Here is a 27,182-nt window from a genome sequence, read left to right as displayed (position 1 = left end):
TCTTCACAGATGTTTATAACATCTCTTGATGATGTCTTATATGAACGTGTTTTTTGACTGACAGTCTCCGTCTGTGTGTTCTGGTAAGTCAACAGGAGAAAAGCGGAAGTCGGGCAGAATCTCTGCCACTTTACGTCTAAGTTGCTCTCTGCGAGCTTCTCTTTCCTTCTCTTCTCGTAAGACAGCTGGAAGACGCCTCCAGCTGGCAAAACATCTTTTGACTGCTTTCCTACAAAACCAAGAGAACCAAGTTACAGCACTGTATGTAAATATTCTTGCACTACTACTGTATGTCTCACTACATCTCTCTTTAAGCAGGGTTCATACGGTGCTGGAAATCCTGAAAAAAATATAGATTTTTAATGCAGCGTTTACAAGGTTTTAAAATGAGTTGGATTTGGTATAAAGGGCGTGAAACTACTTGAAATTGGTATGTGACAATAGTTCACTTTTTATATATAATAACTGACATTCTCCTCGAACCTCACTTGCCGTAATTCTGCGCACGTGGCGGGAGGCTACATAGATGCAAAACCCTCTAAAAGCAACCTCTGTCAAAAATGAGATTATGATGTTCAGTTGGGAATGTCATTTTAGGATCTTTTTTAGCCCAATACCATCACTTATTGTGATTAAGTATTTATACTAGAAAGGCATGAAAACACAGATTGAAAGTACTTGAAAAGTGCTGGAATTTGACTTTGTAAAAGGTGTACGAACACCCTGTTTAAGGAAAAGTTACAAATGTCACACGGACCCAAACACAGACTTCAAAGTAGACATGGTGGAGAGATACACGTTTACCTGGCGTTGTGCTCCTCTGCCCGCTGGTTGTTGTCCCAGGCTGTCAGTCGCTGTTCCGTGGCATGATCCAGCAGAGCCATAATGACTTTTCTCTCTGTCCGAGTTCTGTAATACCGTTCGGCTCTTGCTTCCAGTATAAACCGCATATCTTTAAACTGTGACAAGCAATGGAATCAGAGATAGACAAGGACTTCACTAGAGTTGTTTGCTAATACTGCATATTGCAAGGGTTTGCTAGAACTCAAGATGATTGTTTTTGTGATGTTTTACCCTTTTCCAGTTACTCATGGCCCTCTGAAGCAGGATCTGGTGATATAGCTGAATAGCACTGGCTTCTCTCTCTGCATGAGCCTCATCCACAGCTCGTACCCAGGAGCAGAAGCAGCTTCTCTGAAGCGACAGTGTGTAATGATCTGCCGCTCTCTGGAGGAGAGAGAGGATGCAAAGCCACCCTGAACATAAATAACTGTCTCCTTTAATTAACATCGTCATCATGTCAGACACTCCCACGGTTCATCTGGATCGATAGCAAACTTCCCTGCTGACTTTCTGCTGGTTGGCTACCTGTGTCAGGGTGTACAGATAGTCTATAAGAGGATTAAAGGACCAACTGCTATAGAAATTAATTGGACTTAGTGGTTTCTTTCGTGGGTATGGATCGATATCTAAAACGGTAAACAATCTGTTTCCTGTATCGCTTTAAAAGGGAGAGTTTAAAAGTAAAAAAAGGCCAAAACCTTTTTTTTAAGAATGTTTGTGCAATTTTTTTTCTGTATAATATGCCATTCAAAACCTGTATATGAGTCTTCTGTGGAACACAAAAGATGATATTCTGAGAAATTTCTCGGTGGTTTTGTGTCCATATATTGGAAGTCAATGGTTGACAATGTTGTCTGGTTAACGACATTCTTCAAAATATCTTCTGACTTGCAGAAGAAAGTCATACAGGTTTGGAATGACATGATGATGAGTAAATAATAACAGATTTAAAATTTTTGGGTGAACTATCGCTTTAAGAGACAAAAATAACAATTGACAAGACAGCTCTATAAAAGTAGTCTTTTTATACAACTACAAAAAAGCCTTTTGTGAGGAACAAATCTAAAAGTAATTATTCAGATACAATCTTCCTTTTGAGACTTGCTGAGACTGGATCGTTGAGTAAGTGAAATGACATCCGAGAGTAAGTGAAATGACCTCTGATTCGGTACAGATTCCTTTTACTGATTCAGTTCTTGAGTTCAATCTACTTTCATTCTGGTCACAACGGTTTTCATTTAAACAGCTCACGGGAGTGTATAGAATAACTTAATTTTCACCCGTAGAAGATCACACAAAATTTGCCACCTTCTGAAAGCTCTTAGCACATGTCTTAAGGACTAAGAGGTGATTTACGGGTGTTTTAACATACACTGAACTGACATATGAACTGTCATATCTATGTGAACATCATACATAAATTCTCTTCGTGCATTCCACATTAAAAATATCAGCAAACGCGTTTAAACAGATTTTCTCATTTTTTGGTGAACTGTTTCTTTAAATCACTGTCTTCATCCTTGTCCATCGTTCCCTCTCAATCATTCCTCCCCCTCGAATCTCAGAAATGCGCTGTCTGTTAATTCATTTTGATAATAGGTGGTTGGTCAGGTGGAAGGGCACAGTATACTGTACACATCATTGAAATTTGGGGACCGGACCAAGGATTCAATACAAGACAACAGCTGGTCTTTCTGACTGTGTGTGAGCTGGCTATAACTCTTCGGATGAATAACTGAGTGTGTGTCTGGAAAGCAGGTGAATTAGCTGCATTGTTACTCTAGGCTGTGAGAAAGTGTGTGTGTGTGTGTATATGCTGTGATGCTTCAAACCTGTTTATTGATATGGCTTTGCTCCAGTAGACGTTTCCATGGCGCCAGGCCTCGATGGTGTAACAGGGTTCTGAGGTAGTGCTGGGTCGCACGCTGTAACATTTCCTTTTCCTGTTCTACTCTCTTCTGCTTCTCGAGCTCTCTCTAAATCCGAATACACATGCGTTTACTTGGTGGGACATACCATAGACTTGCGTTTTCATATAATCCTCACTTTAATTATAACAAAACATTTTCGCATTTTGGAATTAAAAAAGCACACACACCATCCTCTGCTGTCTCTTCCCTTCCCTCTTATTCTCAGCCTCCTTCTGCTTCTCCTCTTCCTCCAATCTAAGTTTTTCTTCTTCAGCCGCCTTCATTTGAGCCTAAAAGACAAAAAAGAACCACTGGATGTATCTCAATGTATACGTTCGTAGCGACAGACTGCGTGCATTTGCGTAGTATTTCACCTCAAACAGCTATGAAGTTTTGTGTAGTGATAAGATAAAAGTCATAGTTCACCCAAAACTTAAAATTTTTTCATTCTTATTTACTCACGCTTGTCATTTTAAACCTGTATGACTTTTCTTCTTCTACAGAGCACAAAAAATATATATTTTGAAGAACCAAACAACATTGGCCCCCATTGACTTCCATTGTATAGACGCTTTGACATCAAGACATTTGACAAAATATTTTCATGTGTGTTCCACAGATAAAAAATAAATAAAAAAAGAGTCATTTACACGTTTTGATGAGGGTGAATAAATGTACTAAATTGTTATTTTTGGGGTGAACTGTGCCTTTAAGAGAGCTAATGTGCCACAATATCTCTCACATTTCATCCTGCATGAGAGGAAACTCTTACTAGCTTTTCTTCTTCCCTTTTTCTTCTCTGCTCCTCCATCTCTCTCCTGCGTTCTGCACGCTGGCGTGCTCGCTCTTCCATGCCTGAAAGACAGACAGAAAGCGAGAAAGAAAAGAACATCACAGACCGAGACATCTATGGGCACTAGAATGGTGACAGGTTAAATGACTGCATGTATAGCAGTTTTGATATTAAATCAATGTCACGTGTGCCTAAAATAATTCGAATAAACATATTGTAAAGTTAATGTAATAAAATTTATAATAATGTACTTGTTATGTTTAGACGCAGCTTCATAAAATTTTCACAAGTACAAGAAATGTTTGGTACACAATCCCTGTAGACAACAGACGGCGTCTGCCTTATGTGGCTTTGTGTTAGCTTGAAGAAAAGTTTGGACCGTATCTGAGCAAGACAATGGCTTGTTAATTCATCAGTGTGAGAAGAATCTCATTGGTCACTGCCAAGGGTCTGTCCCATCGACTGCCAACGATAATATTTAACACAGAACAACCCAGCAGGGAGCCGAGTCACAAGGGCTTTTTAACACCCACCTTCTGAGAGATGTGGCCGTGTACTGTATATTATACCAACTCTCTCTGAATCTCCAAGTTTTTTGTAAATAACACTGACAATCGGCTTTACACAACAGTATCACTAGGGTTTAATACATACAAGAGTTATTGTGTGGGTGTGATATTGTTCCGGGCTTACACAATGTTCGCACAAGTGAATTATAAGTGTTTGTTCACATTACTGAGCCTCTACGTTCAATGCATTCAGTCCGTGAGGATTTCAAACTAGGACATAGCCATGAAATGTATTTTCTATGCTCGGCACCGCCGCAGTGACTGATTGGTTGATTGTGTGTGTGACTGACCTTGTACAGAAGGATGAGGAAGTGCCGAGCGTCCCAGAGCTGCTTTGCAGGTAGTATGGTTGGTGCCGTTTTCTCCTGAGGCAGTCTTCGGTCTGAGATCATAAGGGGCATGAATATCTTTGTGATTAATAATGCAAACATTCCTTATTTCCTTAGGTGCTTCATTCACTCTGGCTCCCACACACAGATACAGCAACAATGTGAGCATAAGTGACCCTTTGATCAAATCTGCATGATAATGAGCATGTGGTGACAGATACATTTGATTTGTTCCCTTCCCACAAACCTAAGGTGGTACCTTGTTTTTTTCTTCATACTTCCTCTTCCCGTGTCTGTATCTGCATCAGGTGTAGAGCACATGCTTAGAGCTCCAGGTGGCCCGACAGTTGCCAACAGTGCCGTTTTTTCCACCTCGTGTCGCAACTCTAGCATGTTTTGTCTTTGTTGCAGATGCAGAATCTGCTCCTGTTGCTCTTTCAGGAGGCGTCTTTGCTCGGCTACGGTTTGCTGCAGGGCCGCATGGCGGTGTTTGAATTGTTCACCAGTCAGTTCTGCACCTTTAGTTCGGAGAACGGTCTGCTGCTCTTTTTGCCCCTCACGGGCCTGTTGAAGCTCAGATGGTGAGAGAGCAGTGTGGCGACGCGTCACCTGCCAGGCCTGAGTGGGCGGGGCATCGGATGGGCCAGCGTTGTTAGTCAAAGTGGCTGGTGCAGCCGGTGAACTGATTTCTGGAGGTGCTGATATGTCCTGCGGGAGAAAAAATGTAAAGTCTGGCATATTTTATTGTGCAATAATTTGATCTTTTGAATAAAAATGATCTCCTCACTTGATGACTGATGTTCTCTGAATGAATGAGTTTGCCAGGTGGGCTGGTGATTGGAGGAAGTGTGATAGTCTTCGGCCCCAATTTCCCAGAAGCTGCTGCACGTATCAGGGCAGCCATTTTACACCTAGTTTCTTCTTGTTGTTTAAGAAGCTCCTTGCGCTCGCGTTCTACCCGACACCACACATGCCAATCACTGAGACAACGCCTCAGAAGCCTCCTGCGGTCACTGTCCACCGCCTGCTTGCAGCGCCTGTTAGAATTACAGATATGATTCAAAACCATCAGGATGAATTTAACCTTTAAATCGAACATTCAACATTTTTGGAGCCTATATAGGTAGCACATCCACAGACCACCTGCAGTCTGTCTGCTACCTTCCTGATGCATATTTCAAATAACATTGCCATAGACTCACAATATAATAAACTGTTATCTCAATGTCTGACCTTAGCAGCACATAAAAACCAACTGAACTGTGATTGGTCACTTTACAAATCAATCAGACTGCTCTTCCTGTCTATATGGGTGGTTCTTAGTCAGTTCACTTCCAATGTTTAAACATAAGTTATCTTACCTATGCTCCTGTCTCAGCTCTTCTTCAGTTCTCTTGGCTTCTCTCTCCTCTATTCTGGACCAAACCAGAGCTCGCCATGCCCGCCACGCCCTCAGCTGCCTCCTCCAATCACACAGCGCCGCTGCCTTGCCCATGCACACCCTTCTCTCCAAAACCACTGAGTACCATGCAGAGAAATGCCTGTGAATGCACTGTGAAAGACATACATAGAACCGGTCAAAACCATGTAGGTGTTTAGTAAACAGAATAATTATAGTGATTTCTAAAGATCTAACTTTTAAATTGAGAAGGTTAACTTTGGCTTCCAGCTTCATCTGTCTGGGTTGAAGGTCTTTGTCCCGTTTCTTTTGTGTGCTGGAATTGGGAGGTTTTGGAACGACAGAGCACTCAGTGGAGCCTTTTCTTTGTTTTTGAAGCCTGTCTCTCTCCCTGTTCAACACAAATGTCAATTAATACATTAAAGAACGAGAAAATCGTTGTGAAAATTGTATACATTTGTACAGTTTTGAGCTTAAAAAGTTTAGAAAGGAGTAGGGATGTAACAATATCAAACTCTCTGTACGGTAATACCTTGGAATAAAGTCCACGGTGTGATATTTATTGCAATATTTAAAATGACAAATGACTTGGAAACCTTCCCGTAAGCATCCTCTTTTCTTTATCCTCTAATCATAACGGTTGCTTAGAGGTATGAGTTATAGTATGAGATGGATACCTAAAAATCCCTTTTTTTAAATATAATAATTGCACCAGATGGACCTTGCCGAAGGTAACATCTATGATTTTTTCGAACATTCTCTATGTAAGGCCCGGAAGACCTATCGTTTCATACAGTCATGTGACCACGATAATATTGAGACAATTTTGCTATTTTATTTTTTCTGTACAGCACTTTGGTCCACTTAGGTGGTTGTAAAGTGCTTTATAAATAAACTTTGCTTGCTTGCTTGCTATTGCGATAACACGATATCTATAATATTGTTACATCCCTAGAAAGGAGCCTTCCCTCAATCTAAATACTTGTTTAGACCACTGTATTTCATGAACAATCAACACTTATATTCATTAAGTCTAATGCTATTAAATAATCAGAAGTTAAAACACAACAAAGTTTGGTTGAGTGCAAATGTTGTAGTTATACATGTTTCGTGCAAGCAGCTCCACATTCCTTTTCTCCTCCATCTCCCTCCGCAAGCGAATCATCTCCTGCTGTATCATCTCCTCCTGTTTGCGTGCCTCCTGTTTCTTCCTTGCCTGCTTTTCCTGTTCCAGCCGCCGCGCCCCCTCTCGCGCCTCCCTCAACACTTCCTTCTCTTTGAGCATTTGTTCTCGCTCTGCATCTCTTCGTGCACGATTCTCCTTCACCTGTTTGTGTCGCATCTCTATGGTGACGCTGGGGTCTCTCCATGTCTTTTTAGTTTCGTCGGAGTTCACTTTGAGATCCTCAGCCATTCTAAAGTCCAACACCTCAGTTTCCATCAGGTCCTGGAGAAAATTCTCTACCACAGAGTTCTCCTCTTCCTGTGATAGGAGAGAGTACATCTCTAAAAAGAGAGAGAATCAATTAAAGGATTTTGATTTTTAAATAAATGAAGTTTGAGTTAAAGAAAAACAAAGCAGGTAAATCCTAAATGAATACCATCAAAGTTATTATAGCTGGGCTGTGTGTTTTTAACTAATTGTTTGGTTTCTGAATTCTCCATTTTACTCATCTCCTCTTCTTCTTCCTCATCGTCCATTTCAAGCTCCAGACGTAACTTCTGGTTCATCCACTCGCTCAGAATAGACTGAGCTGTAGAATATGAAGATTAAAGGACATGTTACCACATGACTATTGTTATGATGCTGTGATCATTTATTCACCTTCGTGATTTGACTCTTTCTTCTGCAGAACATAAAAGAAGACAGTAGTTTTATGTGCATGCAATGGAAATGAATGGGGTACAGTGTTGTTTAATTACAAAAGTTGTTAAAAATATCTTTTTTTGTGTGTTCTGCATAAGAAACTCAAAACAGGTTTAGAATGACATGAGGGTGAATAAAAGTTGAAACATTTTTCATTTAGGGGTGAACTGTCCCTGTAAGTGCAGAATTTTAATAGGTGCACCTTCACTGTAGGCATCATCATGATCCTGTAGCTGCTCTATGCTCTGCAGTGCCACACTATGTTTACCACTGTGTGCTTTCTTCAAAGAAAACACCTCAGCTACGGCAAACTCGGAAGCCATTTCCACCTTCTGTGAATGATAATGCAAAAGAAAGTATGATTATGAAAAAAACAATGGCAAAAAATAATGGTTTGTTTTGCATAATATCATGATTTAAATGTACTTACCTTCATCCACTGCTTTATATCATCCTCATTCAGCTGCGCCTGCTACATCAGAGACATAATTTAGCTCTGCACACTGTATCAAATAGGTTGAACCCGCACCGCATTCTCTACAGTCATAAACTCATGAGAAAATACATTTATATGAATATTATACGGCACGTCTAATCCCTGGATTAATGTCATTGTATTATCATGAACCAGCTTTATTGTGAATACACCTGTTGGTTTGCATTGCACATTTAAACTAAATCCCTCTGCTTAGTCACAGATCCATCCATTATATGTGCATGACCAAACAACCTGAGTTTGAAATTAACTAACGTTAGATGAATAAAATACACCTGGATGAATATTTAAAAGAGGGGGGTTGAAATGTCGAAGAAACACTACCCATGCTTACGTTATTGCACATTATATGATTCAATTAAATCATATGTTAATTAAATGTATTTTATTTAAATGTGACTACAGGTGCGTTAATTATAGAAAGTGCCAAGAGGAAGTTAACGTTACTTGCCTTATTGATGCCTGTTTTACTCTTATTAAATGTTTTCCAGCGAAATATATCCGGTCTGTGCATGGAATACGCCATGATCGCCAGTTCGTCTGGGTAGCAAATAAATAGTTTTCAGCGTTTACTCATTTACAGTATAGATTATACAGAAACTTGAGCTTCCCCGCAAAACAAACACAGGGGAAAACTTTTACCTTGCGAAGGAGTTATGGGACTTAGAGTTTGCGCAGGCATGCGTAGTATGAGCGTCAAGCAATCCGGGCCGAAAAAGAACTACAACTGGTCAGAAGCTGCTTCCATGTAACCATGGAAACCGTTGCTACGCCATCATACGTTTATGAATGGGCTTCTAGCGCCAGATAAAATACATATGTTTTAGTCTAACATCTGTTAGCTAGATAGACCGACAATAATTATACATATAAATAAATACATATATAAAATCCATGACTTTGCTCTTTAGATGCTGTAGTGACGTAGTAAATGTGAGACGCTACTCCAAGCACCAACGTTACGCAGTAATTCTGCGACGGGGGTTCTCACATGTTCTGCTTTCTAAAGCAATTTTACATGAAATAGGTAAGAATAAGGGGATATTATAACTTTTTATTTATTTCCACATTGAATATGTTGTATTTTAGACAAAGCAGAAATGATGTTGTTGGTGTAGTGTGCTCGTTGTATACTTTTATCACTCTTACATGGATAAGTTTGGAAACTAGAGAGTAGTGTTTTTCTCTTAGTTTTATTATTAAATGTGTCGATATTTGCATTTTATAAACTCTATATGTCTCTTAAAATCAGAGCTGACAAGAGAACTGTTGTCATCTTTCTAGATCTCAGTTGCATTCATTTTAAGACAAGCCACAGTTGTACAGGTGTGATGAAGCTGGAATTGTCACGAGTGGTTCAGGGATGTCGCTTGGGTGTTTTGACTGGATTGGGGAAGACAGGGCAGCACTGCCTAGAGGTGCCCGGCTGTCTCCTGTACACCCGATGTGCAACTGTACCCCATCTGACCCAGGACACATTACACACACTAAGTGATCTACCCTCAGTCACCCAAGTTACGGTAGAAAGCCTGTAAGTTATTCATCTTAATATTGATAGAGTATTGCATCTTTCCAGTATTCTTTCTAGCCAAAAGGGGTGGTATGTTATTTTATAATTAGTTAAGTTCACAGCATTTGGTCATAATTGATGGAAAAGTAAAACTTGCCTGGAAAAGAGGTTGTCAACATATAATATTATTTATATACTATTTTGTTTAAATTGAATGGCCACATCAAGAAACTCTGCAATTAATTTTGGAATTTTGTTTTTCATTTGTTCTCTAAACAGAAAAATACAATTTAAGAATTGTTTTTTATGAGGTAAAGTTCTTTTGCATAAGGACTGGGTGCTTAGGATTATTATCATATTATTATTGACTCATTCCTCAGTACCATGAACCATTGTAAATGGTTTGGACATGTATGTTACCTAAACTATTGAAACATCGAAGCGATTTGTGCTTGTTTGTTTTTCAGTGCAGAGCATCAGGAGGTGCTTGAAGAATTTAAAGAGGGTGTAAGAAAATTTGCAGGTTAGCAGTTTACACTGTTACTTCTGTACCTTGGTATTTGTTTTGACTTATTTTAAGTCTGTCAGCGATGTGTTAAGTAGTCAGAAAAGTCTAAATTGACTGCAGACAGCAAGCTATTTTTTCAAAAAAATGTCCCCACAAGGTAAAACAATTACTGGTATTATCTTTGTGGGAATATATTTGGTCCTCACACTGTAGGGTTTACCAGGACACACATACACATATATACATATGTGTTTGTATATTATACATTTATAATAATGATCATTGGCCAATGGCCATTGTTAAATGAATAAGATAAGAGCCCAATTCCACTTAGTGCTGCTAATATAAGTTTAACAATATCTCAAATGCTATGCAACTGAATAATAAAAATGATTTTAAAATTATTACGTGGAAAAATACCTTGTTAACCAGTCATCTTTGCAGTGGAGCATTGTGTCAGTGTAACTTCTTGCTTTAACAACCTCTTTTTCTCAACGACTAATAATTGACTCCTTACAAATTGTAATGTGTTCATGTTTGGGTGCATGTGACAGATACATTTTTTAAAATAAAATAGGTTTTCATTTCACAACCATAATGGAAAGGTCTCTGACTCTGTTTCAGTTGTTGCCTTCAGCAATTCAACAAGTAATGAGAGATGTAATAGCATTCACAACATAACGTTCTGAAACTCAGAAAATAGTTCAGAAAATGTCTTGAGGCAGCAAAAAGGGTCCTATGGTTAATTATGAAGGGGAAACCTGGGCTAAAAAGACAACTGCTATTGCTCACTTCTGTTATTTTTTCATATAATCAGCTCCATTTAGCCATTATCTCTAGACCTTTTCGTCTTTTATACAAGTTCACTTATCTTCAGCATGAGCTCCTGCACTAAAGTTAAATCAGTTTGGACACGCTATGCAAATGTACACTTTTGCCCTCGACAGCACTCATCGGTGCCCCAGTTTGTTGTAATCTCCATATAAATGCATTTTCATGTCTTGCGAAAAGCAAGTTTATTTTGCCAGTAAACAGTGTTGTTATAATGAGCAAGTGTTCTGCCTGATTGCATATGACTGTACTCAGGCATTCCAGCACTAAGCGTTTGTAAAATATATTTTGTATTTCTTGACATTCACTTTAGGATGGATTGTTACAATCTTAGAAATCTTCGATTTATATGGTAATGTTTGTTGGTTAGAGCTGTGCTAGTTATGGTTGATCAACTGTTTCATCAAATAATTCATTTGATGATGATGGTGTCTTTATGCAGGTCTTCATAATACTGTGCTCTTCTGCTCTCTGCACGATTCTGTGAACCCCAACCCTGCTGGTCACGTCACCAACAAGGTTAGAGAACCGTGTCTTAAGGAATTTTTGGGTAGAATACGTGTCCCTTTTTTGTCAGCCGGTCTTATAGCTAATGTTATAAAACCTGTTATAAGGGCTGTGTGTTGGTTTAACAGACAGTATCCGTGTGGGGAAGTGGTGGCCGGATAGAGCTGACAGCGGCCCGGTTCATGGCGATTCAGGCAGCTATCCAGCCCGACTGCTATCAGAGTATGGCAGATGGAGAGACCTGGCAGGCCAATTCATCTCGCAAGAGAGTCCGTAAAGCAGTGGACCGAACTCTGGCCCATCTGGATGAGTGTCTGATGTTGCACCAGAAGACCCAGGTCTGTGCACAAAAGCACCGGCTGAAATTTAGAGTCCTGAATACTTTCTCAATACCTCTGGCTGCACGTAGAACTGACATATACAACACCGGTCACATGACAGTCCTTTATTTTGTACCTCTAGTGAATTATTGCGATTACTCTTTAGTGGCCATCTCATTGTTTTAATCACATTTAATTTACATTTTAAGGTGCTGTGTGTCATTTTTTGGAAGATCTATTGAGCGAAATGCAATATAATATTCATAACTATGCTTTCAGAGGTGTATAAAGACCTTACATAAGGAAGTCGTTTGTTTTTATTAACTTAGAATGAGCTATTTCTATCTACATACAGTGCGGTGCCCCTTTCATGGAATTCTCCATGTTGTTTCTACAGTAGCCCTAAACGGACAAACTGCTCTACAGAGCGTATTTCATAAGTATGTTATCTCCTTAAGCAAAGAAGCGAAAACGTGATGACATCTTTGTCCTGTGCAGCCACCGTAGTGCTTCGAAAGGGAGGGGTGGAGTGAGCCGTTGGTTGCAATTTCGAAACCTCACCACTAGATGCCTCTAAATTTCATACACTGAAATAGCAGATTAGAATTCTGCTTTTTCAATTTTGTGATTCTGCACTAAATATCATGAAGTATTTTTTTATCTTGTTTGTTACAGGTATTCGTAAACTCTTTGGCTTTGTCTGCAGGAATTGAAGCAGGCTGAAATATTTGGAGTTGTGGAAGGCGGAGATATAATGGAGGAGAGGCTCCGCTCCACTCGAGAGACTGCAAAGCGTCCTGTGGGCGGATTTGTCCTAGATGGATTTCATTCGGCTGCCATGAACCAGGACGTGAGGGGTCAGTTGATTCAAGCGATAACTGCAGAGCTTCCACATGAAAAGCCAAGGTAAGCCACATGCACAGGCTTACCTCAGATAGAGATTGAATGGATATATCTCCTCTTTTATATTATTATTGTATTATGTACCTCTGATTCTCAGCAACCATAGAAACGCTTCATCCCTCCTAAAGCAATAGCAACCACCTCCCCCCACTGGGGAACTGGGAGTGATGGAGTGGTTTTGAGAAGAAAGTTCATCTGAGTTCCTGGTGATTTTTGTCATTTTTCCTGTCTCAGACAGTGACTCAAATGTTCAAGAATTACAAAAAACATTTGTGGAGAAACGCTAATTTGAACATGTCTCACTATTGTATGTTTTGTATTAACTGCAGGGCTTTCAACTTTAGAATAAAAACTCTTGTGGTTAATGCATCTCCTCACTTTTTGGGCCTAGGCTCATGCGGGGAAAATGGCAGCTTCGAGTTCTCATCGCATTTACTCTCTCCTATTGATTTCTTGTCTTAAAACATAGAAACAAATGGTTGTGAATATTAACAGTTTTAATCTGTCAGTCTGTACAGTTGTACATGCCACAATGTATTAGTGAGCTCAATTTGATTTGCTTGTTCACCTTTAAAAAATATCTAACATTTGTTATCTGAGAATGAGATGCATTTTTGTGTTTCACCATATGATTCAGTCGACAAGTTTATGAAGTAGCTCTGGATCTGCATTGAATAGAACCGCACAAAAAACTGCAGATCTGCTGGCTTTGTATTAATACTTAATGATTTACCCTGGGCTGAAGCTGAACCTAGTTTTGATTTATCACTTGAGTTCAGTGTAATCTGTCTTTCTGGGGCACCCTGGGAAAAGTATTCCCGAAACAACAGCAAAAATGCATTGTAAGATCCCAAGCTTCGGAGTTGCTTCTGAACTGCACACAATAGCATAATGATCTTTCATGTTATGGCATCACAATGTAGCAGTCCATTATATACTAATCAGTTGTGTATAATGCTGTTGGAAACAAGTAAATATAAGTTGATTGTCTGTTGCTGTCATATAATGAGAAATTATTAATAAAAAATTTTTTATTTTTATTTTATATACAGTATATATAAAAAATCATGGCTAACACTATTTGTGGACCACAGAGGAGAAAATGCTGAAGTATGATGTGACGTCTTTTAAGGGATAGTTCATTAGACATTAACCATTGAACAATATTGTAAAACAGCTCTGTAACATACCCGTTTGCTTAGTAATATTTAGGGCTGTCACAATATCAGATTTTCACTGCACGGTTATTTTGGTCAAAAAATGTCATGATAACAATATTATTCATCTTTAATTTAATTTATTTTCCATTTTGTCTTTTATTTGGTCAATGAAGCACACTAAAAATGCAAGTGTTTACAATGCATGATATATGTGGAATGAACACGATATTTATCATGTGTTTTAATATCACAGTTTTTGCCAATACTGGTATGTTGTGACACTCCCAGCTTCAACAAAACATAATTTGTAAAGTATTTTGTTTTCTCTGTGTGTATGTGGGTGTCAGGCTGATTTTGGGGGTCGGTTGTCCTGACGAGGTGATCAGCTGTGCTGAAGCAGGAGTCGACCTGTTTGAAAGCTTCTTCCCCTTCCAAGTGACCGAACGAGGCTGTGCATTGAACTTCAACTACACTATTAATCCTGATCCTGAGACAGCAGGTAGATCATCACCTACAGGTGTGGAGAAGTCAGTGGTCATAATAGTGGACATTCCAGCATGTGTTTCTTAAGATTTGTAATGTTTGCAGAACAAGCTAAACCAAACAGAATCATGGCAAAAAAAACTATTTCCAAAGTCTCCTGCTACCTTTTCTTCCTGCCATATCTTACATTATTTAGCAAACAAGTAGTCCCGCCCTCAAATTCACGCTATTGTTTGAACCAATAGTAATGATAATCAATGCTAATGGGAAATGGAAATGCTAACTGTCTTTAGCATTTTTTTCTAATGTCACAGTGTTTTATCTCTTCAGGATTCAATGTAAGAGTTTAAACTAGTAGGAACATCGTCGCCTTAGAATTATAAGGTTCTATCTGACATTTTGGTAAACATTTAGTTATTTACATGTTCTTATTCTGTGTCAACTTATTTACATTATGCCATGTTTGTTTTTTTAAATGTGTGCATTTTGGGACTTTTTTAAGAAAACAAAAAGGTTCTATCTTCAAAATCGAATTATAATTTGGTGCTATAAGGTTCTATCTTAGCCAATCAGCACTTTGAATGCACACAAGAGGACCAATCAGGATCAGCTTTCTTTGTCATGTGACCTGACTCCTCAGTGACGGGAATATCTGAGGACACAGTGCAACACAAAACAATGTTTAAAAGAAACCTTAAGGTTGACTGTTTTATTGATACTCTTGTCAATGAGAGCAGATCAAACAAAAGTATTTTTTGTTTTGTTTATGTTTTGTTGAGGAGATTATTTTTTGTATAATTATAGACACAACACTAGCCAGCAGCGCTAGCTTCCTAATACCTGTGTTTACATAGACTCTCACCTTCTGTGGGTAAAACATCGATACAATGGCCTTTTATACTTAGCAAGAAAAAAACATCCTAAAATATGAAAAAAGTGTCATAAAAACCATGTAAATGTACCTTTTTTACACATTATTATACACTAATTTCATGTTTTAACAAAAGTTATAAGTAAATTGTGTTGCTTGAAAATGTATTGCTTTAATGAATGTTTTGCAGATAGAACCTTATAATTCTAAACCAAAAGTGATTTTTCAGAATCTATCTGCATTTGACCTGTTTCAAAAAACCCCATTTACAAATTTGAGAAAATGTTGATATTGTACACTTGGAATGATTTGTTCCTCATATCATTTTTGCTATATGAAATGCAAAAACTTCAAAGCTCAATATCTCAAAACTACTCAGACCGCAGAACCTTATAATTCCAAGGTGACGACATATTGGCCCAGTTTCACAGACAAGGCTTAGGCTAAACCAGGACTATGCCTTAGTTAATTTAGGCTATTTAAGTCGCTTTTATTAAAATGCCTTAAAAAAAGCATTACTGGTGTTCATTTTGAGACTAAACAATGACACTGACATATTTTTTAGATATGTCAGGGCAAGTTATTTTCAGTTAAGACAGCTCAAAATTCATTTTAGTCTGGGACTAGTCTTAAGCCTGTGTAACCGGGCATTATGTGTTTCTTGAGCTCAATAGGTAGATCATTGCTTTAGCAAAACAAAGGTTAATGGTTTGATTATCAGGGAGCACACTGACTTACAGCGTCCGCCAAATAGGCCTACGTAAATTTACATTCATAACATTTTGTGGTGGTGCTTTTTTCCGCAACAATATTTTTCGAGTTTTAGCCTCCACTGCTTTGCCATTAGGGACAATAACAAAATAAAGACCAGCATGTGAGTCGATTTTTCACACTTTGTGTTGGTGCTGGTGGGAGGCCTTCTCAAAGCTGTCGCAGATAATTACGTTTGAGTTTAGAGAGTTTTGGAGAGATTGTGTGTTTGTTCAGGCTCCATTCAAATTAAATAATTGGCTTGTTAGAGAGAATTACAGCCCTAGGCAACAGGCTTGCTGTCTTTGCTTCAAGAAACACCTTATACCTCAAATTTATACCTCATTATGGTTTGCAAAGTTTTAATATGCCTTTTACTTTTCTTTGAGAATAGATAAAGCATATATCCCTTAAGTATCCAGATCAAGAGGCATGGTTTATTCACTATTGGAAATAAATAATTGATTTGTGTTGTGTGGTGCGCAGCGGTCTGTTCTCGGTAATCGATGTGTTAGGATGGTAATAGAGTTGAGGACAAGCGCTTGCAGAATGAAGGAAGAAGGGCGATATCCCCTTTTAGAGAGCCCATTAGAGAGCCCATTAGAGAGCGTTGCGGGGGAAGCAGCGATAGCCTCATTCCTGTCTGCTTCCTGTCACGGCAGGTTACAGGTGTACAAATCCACTCTACTATTGTTCTTTTGTGCTTGCTTTTTTCATGTGAATCACAATTGAAAGGATACTTCAACCAAGAATCAAAATTTCCCCATGTTTTACTCACCCTCAAGGCATCCTAACTGAATATGACTTTCTTCTTGAACAATAATGCAGTCGGAGTCATAATACCACGTATCATTTTTCTTCCAAGCGGTAGAATGGGAGTGAATGGGGGGCAATTTTTTGAAGCTCCAAAAAGTGATCAAAGAACTGCTCGACTCGGCACCTTAACTCAGACCGTTTCTGCATATCTCATGTTAATTTTGATAACTTACAGAATAGTATTGCACTCTTCAAATATCCGTAGAGGCTTTTGTTTGATCACAAAGAGACAGCTGTGCGATTATTTCTGAAAACATACAACGTCCTGCACGCGTGGTGGGACTAAAGCACGTGCGCACCCATTGCCAACAAAACACAGACATATGACTCAGTTTCACTTACCGCGTGCGGTTCATGTTCGGCATCTTTTAGTGCTGGAACCGCTCCATCTATCAGTTTCAAACGATCTACACCGTTTATATAACATTCCTCCTTGAAATGCAGTGAACAAACACACACAGCTGAACTTCGCAAACGCAGTGCTCTCTCTCTCTTGCTCCAGCTGGTTGACATGTGCCCATGCTCCTTCTCCCGCTCTCCTTGGTTGACGCTTGGGCGTGCTCTTTCTTCACACTCTGGCGGGTTGACGTGTGGGCATTCTTTTCCGTGAAAATTGTCCAATAAGGGACTAAGAAAAGTTGTTAGGAAACAGATTTTCATGTTCGAAAACTTTTTGAAAAGTTGACCGTATCAAGCATGAGCGCTGTTAATGTCTAACTTCCTTTATCCCTCGGCTGCATGTGAACCAGAGGCTGGTTTTTCCAGCAAATGACGCAGGCGTGTCGTAAGTTCCGGTGATGAACGCATCAATTTTAGTCTTTGATCGATGGATGCCCTTTTTTGGAGCTTCAAAAATTTGCCCCCCATTCTACCGCTTGGAAGAAAAATAATACGTGGTATTATGACTCCGACTGCATTATTCTTCAAGAAGGAAGTCATATTCAGTTAGGATGCCTTGAGGGTGAGTAAAACATGGGGAAATTTTGTTTCTTGGCTGAAGAATCTCTTTAAGACGTGTGATGTACAATTAATAGTAGTAATATAATTTATCATGATATATCATTTAACCTAATCTTGGAGTTTAATGATTAAGTCACAGAAGATGGCATAATTCATTGCCTTTGGTGTATGAGTATTACACATTAATGGGATTTGTCTCAAGATTAATAGTTATTTATATATGTATGTGTGGCACAGTGCTGGAACTAAATGGAGAGACGCCCGCTGTCACGAAGCCGAGCAAAAATGGAGATGAAAATATGACGCCTTTCGAAATCAATCTCAAGGATAAAAGGTATGCGTGTATGAAGGCAGACAAGGACATGCCTCTTAACCTCCATACTGCTCCGCTCTTATCGCATGAGGGTTGCTAATTCACATGCCTCACTGTCTCATTCACCCCAGCTGGGAGGCAAAAAGAATGAATGCAATATGGCAATAAATTCATGCGCATTATCACAACATTTCCTCCATCACTGGAGTCAGATTAGATTTGTGGTTGAAGGGGTGAAGGATATTAAAAAAGATATTTACAGCACTCCCATGCATATAAACAAGTGCTTAATAAAACTCTCTATGTACTCTCACCTGTATGTAAACATTGCATTTGTAACGTTGCATTTAACGTTTTAGGTATCAAGATGATTTTCACCCACTTGTGGAGGGATGTGACTGCTACTGTTGTCAAAAGCACATGAGAGCGTATGTCCATCATTTACTGGTGACCAATGAGCTGCTTGCCGGCGTGTTACTCATGCTGCACAATATGGCACACTACCTCGGCTTCTTCAAAGCGCTGCGGGAGGCAATCGCCAACGACCGTCTGCAGGACTTTAAAAATAGAGTTCTCAGTTGCAGAGAGCGAGATGTGTAATTCAAGTGATTGAAGGACATGGGGCCAGAAGAACTTCTACTTCAAGCTATGGGTGAGCCATACGAGTGCTCTGATTTCAGATTAAGCGTGTTTACGTGAATGTAAAGCTGAATTCTCATGCATTTGCCCTTGGCATGTAAAATGCAGTGATCTGGGTAATAGTGCAGTATTCCCCTGGCTCATTTCAGAGGGAGCGTATGGATTTGGATTTTCCATTCGTTTTACTCAATGAACAAATATAGGAGTGGTATTGATAATAGAGAAATTACCTTTTTAATAGGGTAGGACCAAATTCACTCCCTATAGCTCTCTATCACATTTTCTTATTGTTGTATTACTGTATTACTGCATAATAAACTTTATTATGTTTGTTAAATAATTCACTTTTTTATATAACATGCTTAGTTTTAGAACAGTATTGTCAAACAAAACAGTTTTACTTACCAAATTACCATTATGGCAGATTTGGGCATTTTCATATTTTTTTATCACAAAGCACATCTAGCTCACTGTTTGTAGAGATGGATAAGGTGCCTTTTGTACGGTTTCGTCCTGAATTGTTTTGTATTTATATTCCTCAGATAACTCCACAATAAATGATGGATCTCATGAGAGATTTGGCTCCTGATTCCGATTGAATGTAGACTGCCAAATCTACATTCACCAGAAAGTAGACCTTCAAGCGAAAACCTAAGCATGGATAGGAGATTTAAGTTATGATGGTGATAAATATTTTCAATGTTGTGGTCAAGAGTTTTGGATCTAAGTGTATATGTGGGACAATTGAATATGTGTATTCACTTTTGAGCATTTACTTGTTGTGTGTGGGTGTGTTGCGGTGCTCTAGGAGTGGCAGCAGGTTGCATTTCCATTTAAAATATGTTCCCTTACACTTTCTCAGCAGGTGGGTTCTTTCCCCACTTTTTACCCAATTACCTTTTCCGCAAGAGCCAGGAGAGATTGTTAAAGAAAGTCCCTGGATAACTTTCCCATGTGCTTGATTCTCCTAGCTCAACATCTAAAGTTATATGTATGGGGTCAGTCGTTGCAAGGGCTATATCTATGTCTGTGAAAAATCTAGACCTTAGTTTTAAACAAAACACACTCTTAAATAAGTTTGTGGAATTCTGTCTGAAAGTTTTGTTTTGGCCTGAACACTTTTTTTCAGAAAATCTTGTTTAATGGCAGGTTGCATTGTGACAAGTCACTTATGGTGCCGCAATGGTGGAAATATTCAGTATCTCTTTAGCCAACATTGCATGTGGCCAGGATCTGACTTTCGAAAATAAACCGTCCTGAGAAATATTACATTAAGTTAAATGTGTTACATCCGACTCTGCTCTCCTCCATTAATCCTAAACTTGACACAGACCTGTACGCCACTAACAGCTTTTGAGCTTTGTGTAATTAAATTAAGATTTACTTAATTTTCAGTGATTTCATGATCCTTTGTTAATTCTGCTTTCATTTTGTATACTCTTGCTTTATTCATATTCTTGTATCTGACCTAGAGTATTTATGCACACAGGAGTGCTTGAAATGACTTTGAAAACCCACACTTGACTAACCCTAAACATTTCCTTTCAGATTTCTGATTGCAATTTTTTTGTTTGACCCAAGGTGACATTTCATGAAAAATGGCGTCCTTTTGAGGGTTTCTCAAATATGCACGTTCTATGAATGAAGTGGTGATGGCATTAGGGTATCAGTCCAGCGGCATCTCACCACATTTGAATTTCCCTCTGGATCTATTGGATCTCAGATGTCAGTGATCTGACACAGTATTAGAAATGTCTCAGTAATGCTGTTCTGTGCTGTATAATATGAATTTTTATTTCAGCTGAATGTCATGGGTGTTCCTTGCCTGATTTACATTAAAAGAAGAGGGACGGCTATATCAGTGGAGCGTCGTTCTTGTGAGAGAACTTGACCTTTTGGTCCCTTTAGCAGCCAGTTAAATCCTTTTTAAGGTTGAATCCTTTTTTGTTTGTGGCACTCAACATGTTATTATTTCATTATTTTCAAATATGTCAAAGCATTCTGGGAGCTGGTCAGTTTGTTGTAAGACCTAGAACAAGTTATTAAAGAAGTCTGAAATCCCTGTGGAGAAAGTTTCCCAAAAATATAGTTTTGAACTAAGGATGCTGAATAGGTGGACACTTATTGTTGCTCTTCTCAGAAATTCATGGCAATGCTAGTTCCAAAGGGCCTTTAGCGTTATATATTTTCTCAGGTGCTGTTCCATTTATGTTTGGCCTACTTTTCCGTATTATTTTGTCCGTATTATGAAAGGTTGGGGAAAGTTGAGGTAAAGGTTATTGATGTCGGTTGCGGTGGTAAGATTTGCGTCTGAATAGGTCAAACAGGAATTAGTGCCCTTTTCTCGAGTCCCATCTTTCACCTGTTATCTTTCTTTGGTGCGAATTGATTTTTCTCCTGCACCCAGTGAGTTACTTTTGATTAAATGATTCAAGGTGCTGGATGCTGAACTTCTGCGGGTGACAAATGTGTCTCTTGTACTTTGTAAAGTTTAATAAAGTTGTTAAGGCACTTGGTGCTCACCTAACTTGTGCATCAGTAAAATTCAAATGAGTCCCATGATGTTCTAATGTCGTTTTACTGTTAGCATGAAATTATAATTGTAGTTCTGCAGATGATGAGGTTGGCAGAGAGGTCTTGTGAGGTCATTCCTCACAAGGCTGTTTATTAAGCACATGTTTGTCAGTAAAGTCAAATATAAGACCCAGGGCCAAACTTAATTTTTTAGAGATTTTCAGCTAATTTTTCCAGGTTATACAGGGTCAATATAGATTTTGGAAGGACATATCGTACAAGTATTACATAAGGCAGTGTGTTCACATAAATACTGCAGCAGTCTGTGACTTTATGGCCAGCACATCTCATTTTTTAAACTAGTTAACTAGCAGAAAATTTGGATGATATGATTACTGTAGTGAGGACTATTCAATTTGTTGGATGAATTATTCTCTAACATACCTAGCATGTCATGTTGCTAGGTTTAAACACATTATTAAACTGTTTTAAAACATTCATATTTTTGAAAAGCCTTATGAAATGTCCTGGATTTCATTCATGTGACGCAACAGATTGACTTTTAAAACAAATTCAACACAGTGTATTTATGTAAAAAAAGCTTTAGTCTTATTCCTTACGACAGAACTGAGACTAGTGATTCAGCCGCTAGTGTTAGTCATTTAGGATTCTACACAGAAGAGTTCAGGTTTAGGTGAAATTTGGGTGAAGGGCACATTCTTGTGAGACAGAAGTGGGGTGGAATGTGTAATCTTGTTACCGGGGCTTTGGAGAAAATGTCCCATTTGTATAAATGTCCATCTCGCCATCTGTTCTTTTTACCTTCTTTCTTCGTTCTCCTCAAAAGAGCAAATGTTTTGAAAGGAATATGAAGAATTCATGATTTTTTTTCAATAACTGGTCTTGATGGAATCTGTGTAATCCCAATGTTTATCTGACTGAATCGAAAATTAGTTTGAAATAACCCCCTCACTACTTTTATCGGAGTAGGTGAATGAATGTTATTCATAAGGGCTTATAGGCATAAGGATATTCACTAGGGCTTAGGAGGGTCAATACGGGATTTAAAAAGATCAAAAACTGTATTTGGCCAAACTAAAGCATCCAATTATTTCGGGTGTGATAGTAATATAACCGAGACCCTGAACTTAAGACCCTGCAGTGTTTTTGTGAAGAGACTGAAGATCGCGATCGAGTGTGTAGCACGCTCACATGGGTTCCCCTTAGGGATCAATAAAGAAACTCTGTCTGTCTGTGTGCATGGCATAATATTTTCTTCATGACCTCAAGCCTACAAGTAATCCAAGTAGTTCACTTTTATGGTATATTTTAGATTTGATGCCCGCTTGAAGCCTAATGTTCAAAACACCACATTTTGTGATCCATTTGATCTTCAAGAGACCAAATAAAACAATTTTAGTCAAAACCTTCAAAATACCCATGTAAATACATGTATGTATTAATGGCTCTCTGTGTCAGTTAATGGATGTCTCCCTGGTGGCTAGAATACGTATATTCCTCATTCATCTTTCTGGGTGTTGTTGGATGTCTGCCCTGCCCTCATTTCTGATCCTCACAATGAGTGATGTACAGTACACAGGGGTTGGAGGAGGCGGGGTTATTGCAGATGTTCTGAAGGCAGCATAATAGCCAGCCTCAGATTTTCATCTTCCAACAGCCTGATGTTCAGATGCTCAGGCGTGGTTTAGTTTAACAAAAAAAATTCAGTTGTCAATCACGTTTTTCCAAACCGTCCACTTTCTTTCTTGCAAAGTGCACAAAATGATTCATTTATTCGGTTAGAAAGAACCTCTACTGTATTAACAAAGCTTGACATCTATGCAATGTTTGAAATCTCTTGCTGAGAGCCTTCTATCTGTGTCTATGTGCAATCTCTTCCTCCTATAGCATCGTGTAATTTCATTCTTGGAAGTGAATGACCCGTGTAACCTCCTGATGCTGAGATACCAGTTGTATATTACAAAGATTAATGTAAATTTCCTGTAGTGATATGAAATTCCATTATCTGAGGAGAAGGAGCTTCTGTATTATTAACCCCCTCTAATGTTTAGGGGACTTCTGACTATAAGGGTGGCAGATTGCACAGAAATGAGACAGATAGCCGGCCAGTGTCAGTGAAAAAAACAGGTTAGGAGATAAAGTTACACTTTAAAGTAAGATTCCATTTCTATTGAATTTAACACTGTAATAATAATTAAATAATACCTTTGCAGAATTTACAGTTGTGACACTGTCACACATGAAGCATGTTTTAACCGCTGTATATACTGTATATTATTATTTTATGTGCATTAGAGTTTTAATGGTTTTACATGTTGTCTTGGCCATTTTATTCCTCTTATTGTTTTATGTGTGTATGTCTTTAATTTTACCTTGTCTGCCTGTCATGTGACCATTATAAAGGAGGCAAGCATGGCACATCCAGGGAGCTTAGCTTCACTCACAAACGGCTGGATTAAGGAGTTTCTCTTTTACAGTGAATTTACCATTCCAGCACTCTCCTCTTTTCTATATATACCACCTCCCTGTGTCCAGTTATTAAGGCACATGGGTTCTCATAACATTTATATGCAGATGATACGCAGCTTTATTTCTCTTTTCAGCCAGATGACCCCACCATCTCTGTCCGTGTCTCTGCCTGCCTTCTGGACATCTCTTCTTGGATGAAAGAGCATCACCTACGCCTCAACCTCTCCAAGACAGAACTTCATGGTTATACCGGCCCAACCATCAATTGAACACCACTTTACCATTCAACTCGGATCCTAAACTATAACACCCACCAAGTCTGCGAGGAAACTGGGGGTGATGTTCGATGACCAGCTGAAATTAACCTCCCACATCACAGCAACCTCTCGAACTTGTAGGTATGTGCTCTACAACATCAGGAAAATCAGGCTGTTCCTGTCGGAGCATGCCTCTCAGCTGCTAGTCCAAGCTCTGGTCATATCAAGACTGGACTACTGCAATTCTCTACTGGCCGGTCTTCCAAACAATGCAGTCAAGCCCTTGCAAATGATCCAGAATGCAGCTGCACGTCTAGTTTTCAATCAGCCTAAAAGAACCCATGTAACACCCCTCCTGATTTCACTTCACTGGCTGCCAGTTGGCGCCCGCATCAAGTTTAAATCTCTGACACTGGCCTACAGAACGATAACGGCAAATTCGCCCCTTTACCTTAACTCACTACTCCAGGTCTACATCCCCTCCCGTCATCTTCAGTCTGAAAATTAGCGACGCCTGGTTGTTCCATCACAGCGAGGCACCAAATCACTTGCAAAAACCTTTACTCATTCGGTTCCCCTGTGGAATGAACTGCCAGTCTCCACCCGAACTGAAGCATCCTTCACAACTTTCAAAAAACAGCTCAAAACATTTTCAGCCGGCGAAGGAAGTGTAGACGTTGTTGTGCCATCTTAGAGAGTGACGTCGAGGTGAGATCCTCTGTGATGTGCACCCACAGGAATTTAGTGCTGCTGACTCTTTCCACAGTTGTGCTGTCGTTAGTCAGTGGGGGGTGGTAAGTCGAGTTTCTCCTGAAGTCCATCACAACCTCCTTTGTCTTCTCCACATTGAGGGACAGGTTGTTTGTGCCACACCATACTGCCAGCTGTGCCACTTCCTCTCTTTAGTGTGTTTCATCGTTGTTGCTGATGAGACCTACCACGTTGTGTCATCAGCAAACTTGTTGATGTGCTTGGAGCGTGAAGAGCAGCGGGCTGAGCACACAGCCTTGTGGGGCACCTGTGCTCAGTGTGGTAGTGCTTGAGGTGTTGTGGCCAACACGGACTGACTGAGGTCTTCCGGTTAGAGAGTCCAGGATCCAATTACAGAGGGAATTGTTAAGGCCAAGCAGGTTAAGTTAGCAATGTATTGAAAAATACTCCAATTCTAGCTCTTTCCATTCTGATAAATATTTGTGTAAATAATTAAGTTATAATTCATTTTATTTATCTTGCTGAGTATCAGCAGAAGACATTTCTCTTAGGATTTTATTTTACTTTAAGTACTTATAGTACTAAGGTAATTATAACATAAGCATATCCATTTTTAAAGGTTCTCCTTAAAGGTTCTGTGTGTGTGAATTTTAGCGGCATCTAGCTGTGACGTTGCGAATTGCAACCAATGGCTCAGTCCACCACGCCAAAGGAGATAACATATTTCGGAAACACGCTCTGTAGAGCAGTTTGTCCGTGCAGGGCTACTGTAGAAAGAACATGGTGAATTTCATATAAGGGGACCCTGGGTGGCTGTAGATAAATAATCACCTTAGCTCATTCTAAGGTAATGAAAACACAACCCTTTATTATGTAAGGTCACCTCTGAAGACATACTTGTATATATTATATTGCATTTCTGTCAATACATCCTCCTTAATCTCACACATTGCACACACAGGAATGATTCAGTATAGTGTGTGAAGATTGTACTTCAGTGTATCCACTATGCACTCATCCACTAGACTGATAATAGATGGTGAGCGCTTTAATCAAAGCTGGTCACCAATTGATCTGCCTCTACCCTGTTATTGTCCTTATCTATAGCTTCTGTTAATAAGGATTGCTCCGAGAGTGTCTTCAAACAGAGAGAGACAGGAGGTAATGATAGAGCGAGATAAAGCAGATCATCAATCAAGGTCATCAAAAACTCATTTTTGTTTTTACTGTCTCTTCCAGTTATTCTATAAACTGGTGGTGCCCTGTGGACAGGCAACCTCATTTACTGTAACAGATGGGTCCAAAGTCAGGGCTGTCTGTCTAGACGGACTAAACTTACTGTATGCTTTGGCTTCGTGCAGTTGTAGGTGAGAGAAGAATAGAAAGTAGATTTTTTGTTTATATTGCTTTTTAAAGGGCAATATGCTGACAGTACAAAATAATATATAAGCATGGAATGTTGTCTAAAGAAGCAGAAATATATGAAACACTTTGACTTAAAATAACTTGCAATGCTGATAAAAAATATTTATCCTGACAGACAGGTAACGCAGTTCTTTTGAGGTTTGGGCACACCTCTTTATTAGACTTTTTTATAAAATAGCAAAGTAAGAATAAAATCAAAACTCAATCTCAGCACACACTCCGTACTATAAGATGCCACCTGTAGATACAAAAGAGGTTCCCATGTTTTGTACCTGTTGTCCCATGTAATATCTGATCCAACTTATCCAAAAAGATTAAAACGTTTCGTAAAGAAATTCCTATAGGTTTAAGCATTTAGCTTGATTCCTCAAATAATGAGAAACATAAACCCAAGTGTTTCCAGACTTTCGTACTTTTGGAGTGTGCTACTTGACTAAACGTGTGATCTCAGAGACAGGATTTGTCAGTTTAAGATGGGTGAGAAAATTAAAGTGACAGAACCTTGTGAGCTGCTTAGAGGCATGCATGCTTTTATATTCAAAAGCACATAATACACACGTTCACATACCCTGTGTGATGCAGGTGCCCTACTTAGGAGGTGAGGTATTGACATAGTGACAGAATGAGGGTTTGCAGCTGTAATGAGACAGAGCATCTATGTAAACACAAATCTGTATTTATTTCTTTGTTCATTCACACCAGTTTTGTCTTGACACCCATAAGGACATCCTTAAATGTCTTGATATGTAACTGCCCTATAAATATTGAAAATGTTTATGCTGCATAAAAGTTGTTTCTTAATATTTATGTGTCTATGTTTGTGACAGAGAATATGTGATTGTGTATTAGACTACTTACTCAATTGACAAATTGTTTTTAGTTGTTTTAAGCTAATTTTATCAAATGTATTGAGGTTTCATAATACAAAGAACTTTGCCAATGGTGATAAAAAAACAATAAAAAAGAGATCTCCCTAAAATCTAAATATAGAATGCACCGATAAATTTC

General features: G+C 38.9%; 2 protein-coding genes across 4 annotated transcripts; one reads left to right on the top strand and one right to left on the bottom strand.

The window, feature by feature from the left end:
* Nucleotides 1-9: 9 nt before the first annotated feature.
* On the bottom strand, nucleotides 10-8,812 carry ccdc191 (coiled-coil domain containing 191). The gene is made up of 16 exons (XM_057323284.1): nucleotides 8,658-8,812; nucleotides 8,141-8,182; nucleotides 7,913-8,042; nucleotides 7,445-7,597; nucleotides 6,947-7,349; nucleotides 6,081-6,234; nucleotides 5,806-5,996; nucleotides 5,232-5,481; nucleotides 4,704-5,152; nucleotides 4,406-4,497; nucleotides 3,526-3,608; nucleotides 2,942-3,043; nucleotides 2,676-2,819; nucleotides 1,075-1,227; nucleotides 805-959; nucleotides 10-229 (listed from the first exon to the last, which is right to left on the bottom strand). The coding sequence occupies exons 1-16, from the start codon at nucleotides 8,730-8,732 to the stop codon at nucleotides 37-39; spliced, it is 2,769 nt and encodes a 922-aa protein (XP_057179267.1). The 5' UTR covers nucleotides 8,733-8,812; the 3' UTR covers nucleotides 10-36.
* Nucleotides 8,813-9,159: 347 nt separating this feature from the next.
* qtrt2 (queuine tRNA-ribosyltransferase accessory subunit 2) lies at nucleotides 9,160-25,025 on the top strand. 3 transcript variants are annotated; one of them, XM_057323373.1, is made up of 9 exons: nucleotides 9,160-9,233; nucleotides 9,491-9,737; nucleotides 10,184-10,239; nucleotides 11,498-11,574; nucleotides 11,691-11,900; nucleotides 12,589-12,788; nucleotides 14,293-14,444; nucleotides 18,063-18,159; nucleotides 18,498-21,294. In XM_057323373.1, the coding sequence occupies exons 2-9, from the start codon at nucleotides 9,538-9,540 to the stop codon at nucleotides 18,736-18,738; spliced, it is 1,233 nt and encodes a 410-aa protein (XP_057179356.1). In that variant the 5' UTR covers nucleotides 9,160-9,233; nucleotides 9,491-9,537; the 3' UTR covers nucleotides 18,739-21,294. The 3 variants fall into 3 exon arrangements, with proteins under 3 accessions (XP_057179356.1, XP_057179355.1, XP_057179357.1); XM_057323372.1 differs by having other exon boundaries at nucleotides 14,293-14,462; XM_057323374.1 differs by lacking the exons at nucleotides 18,063-18,159; nucleotides 18,498-21,294 and adding an exon at nucleotides 23,916-25,025.
* The last annotated feature ends 2,157 nt before the right edge of the window (nucleotides 25,026-27,182 follow it).

This window comes from Triplophysa rosa, linkage group LG23 (assembly GCF_024868665.1).
Source record: "Triplophysa rosa linkage group LG23, Trosa_1v2, whole genome shotgun sequence".
Classification (NCBI taxonomy): Eukaryota; Metazoa; Chordata; class Actinopteri; order Cypriniformes; family Nemacheilidae; genus Triplophysa; species Triplophysa rosa.
This window is presented reverse-complemented; position numbering and strand designations above follow the sequence as displayed.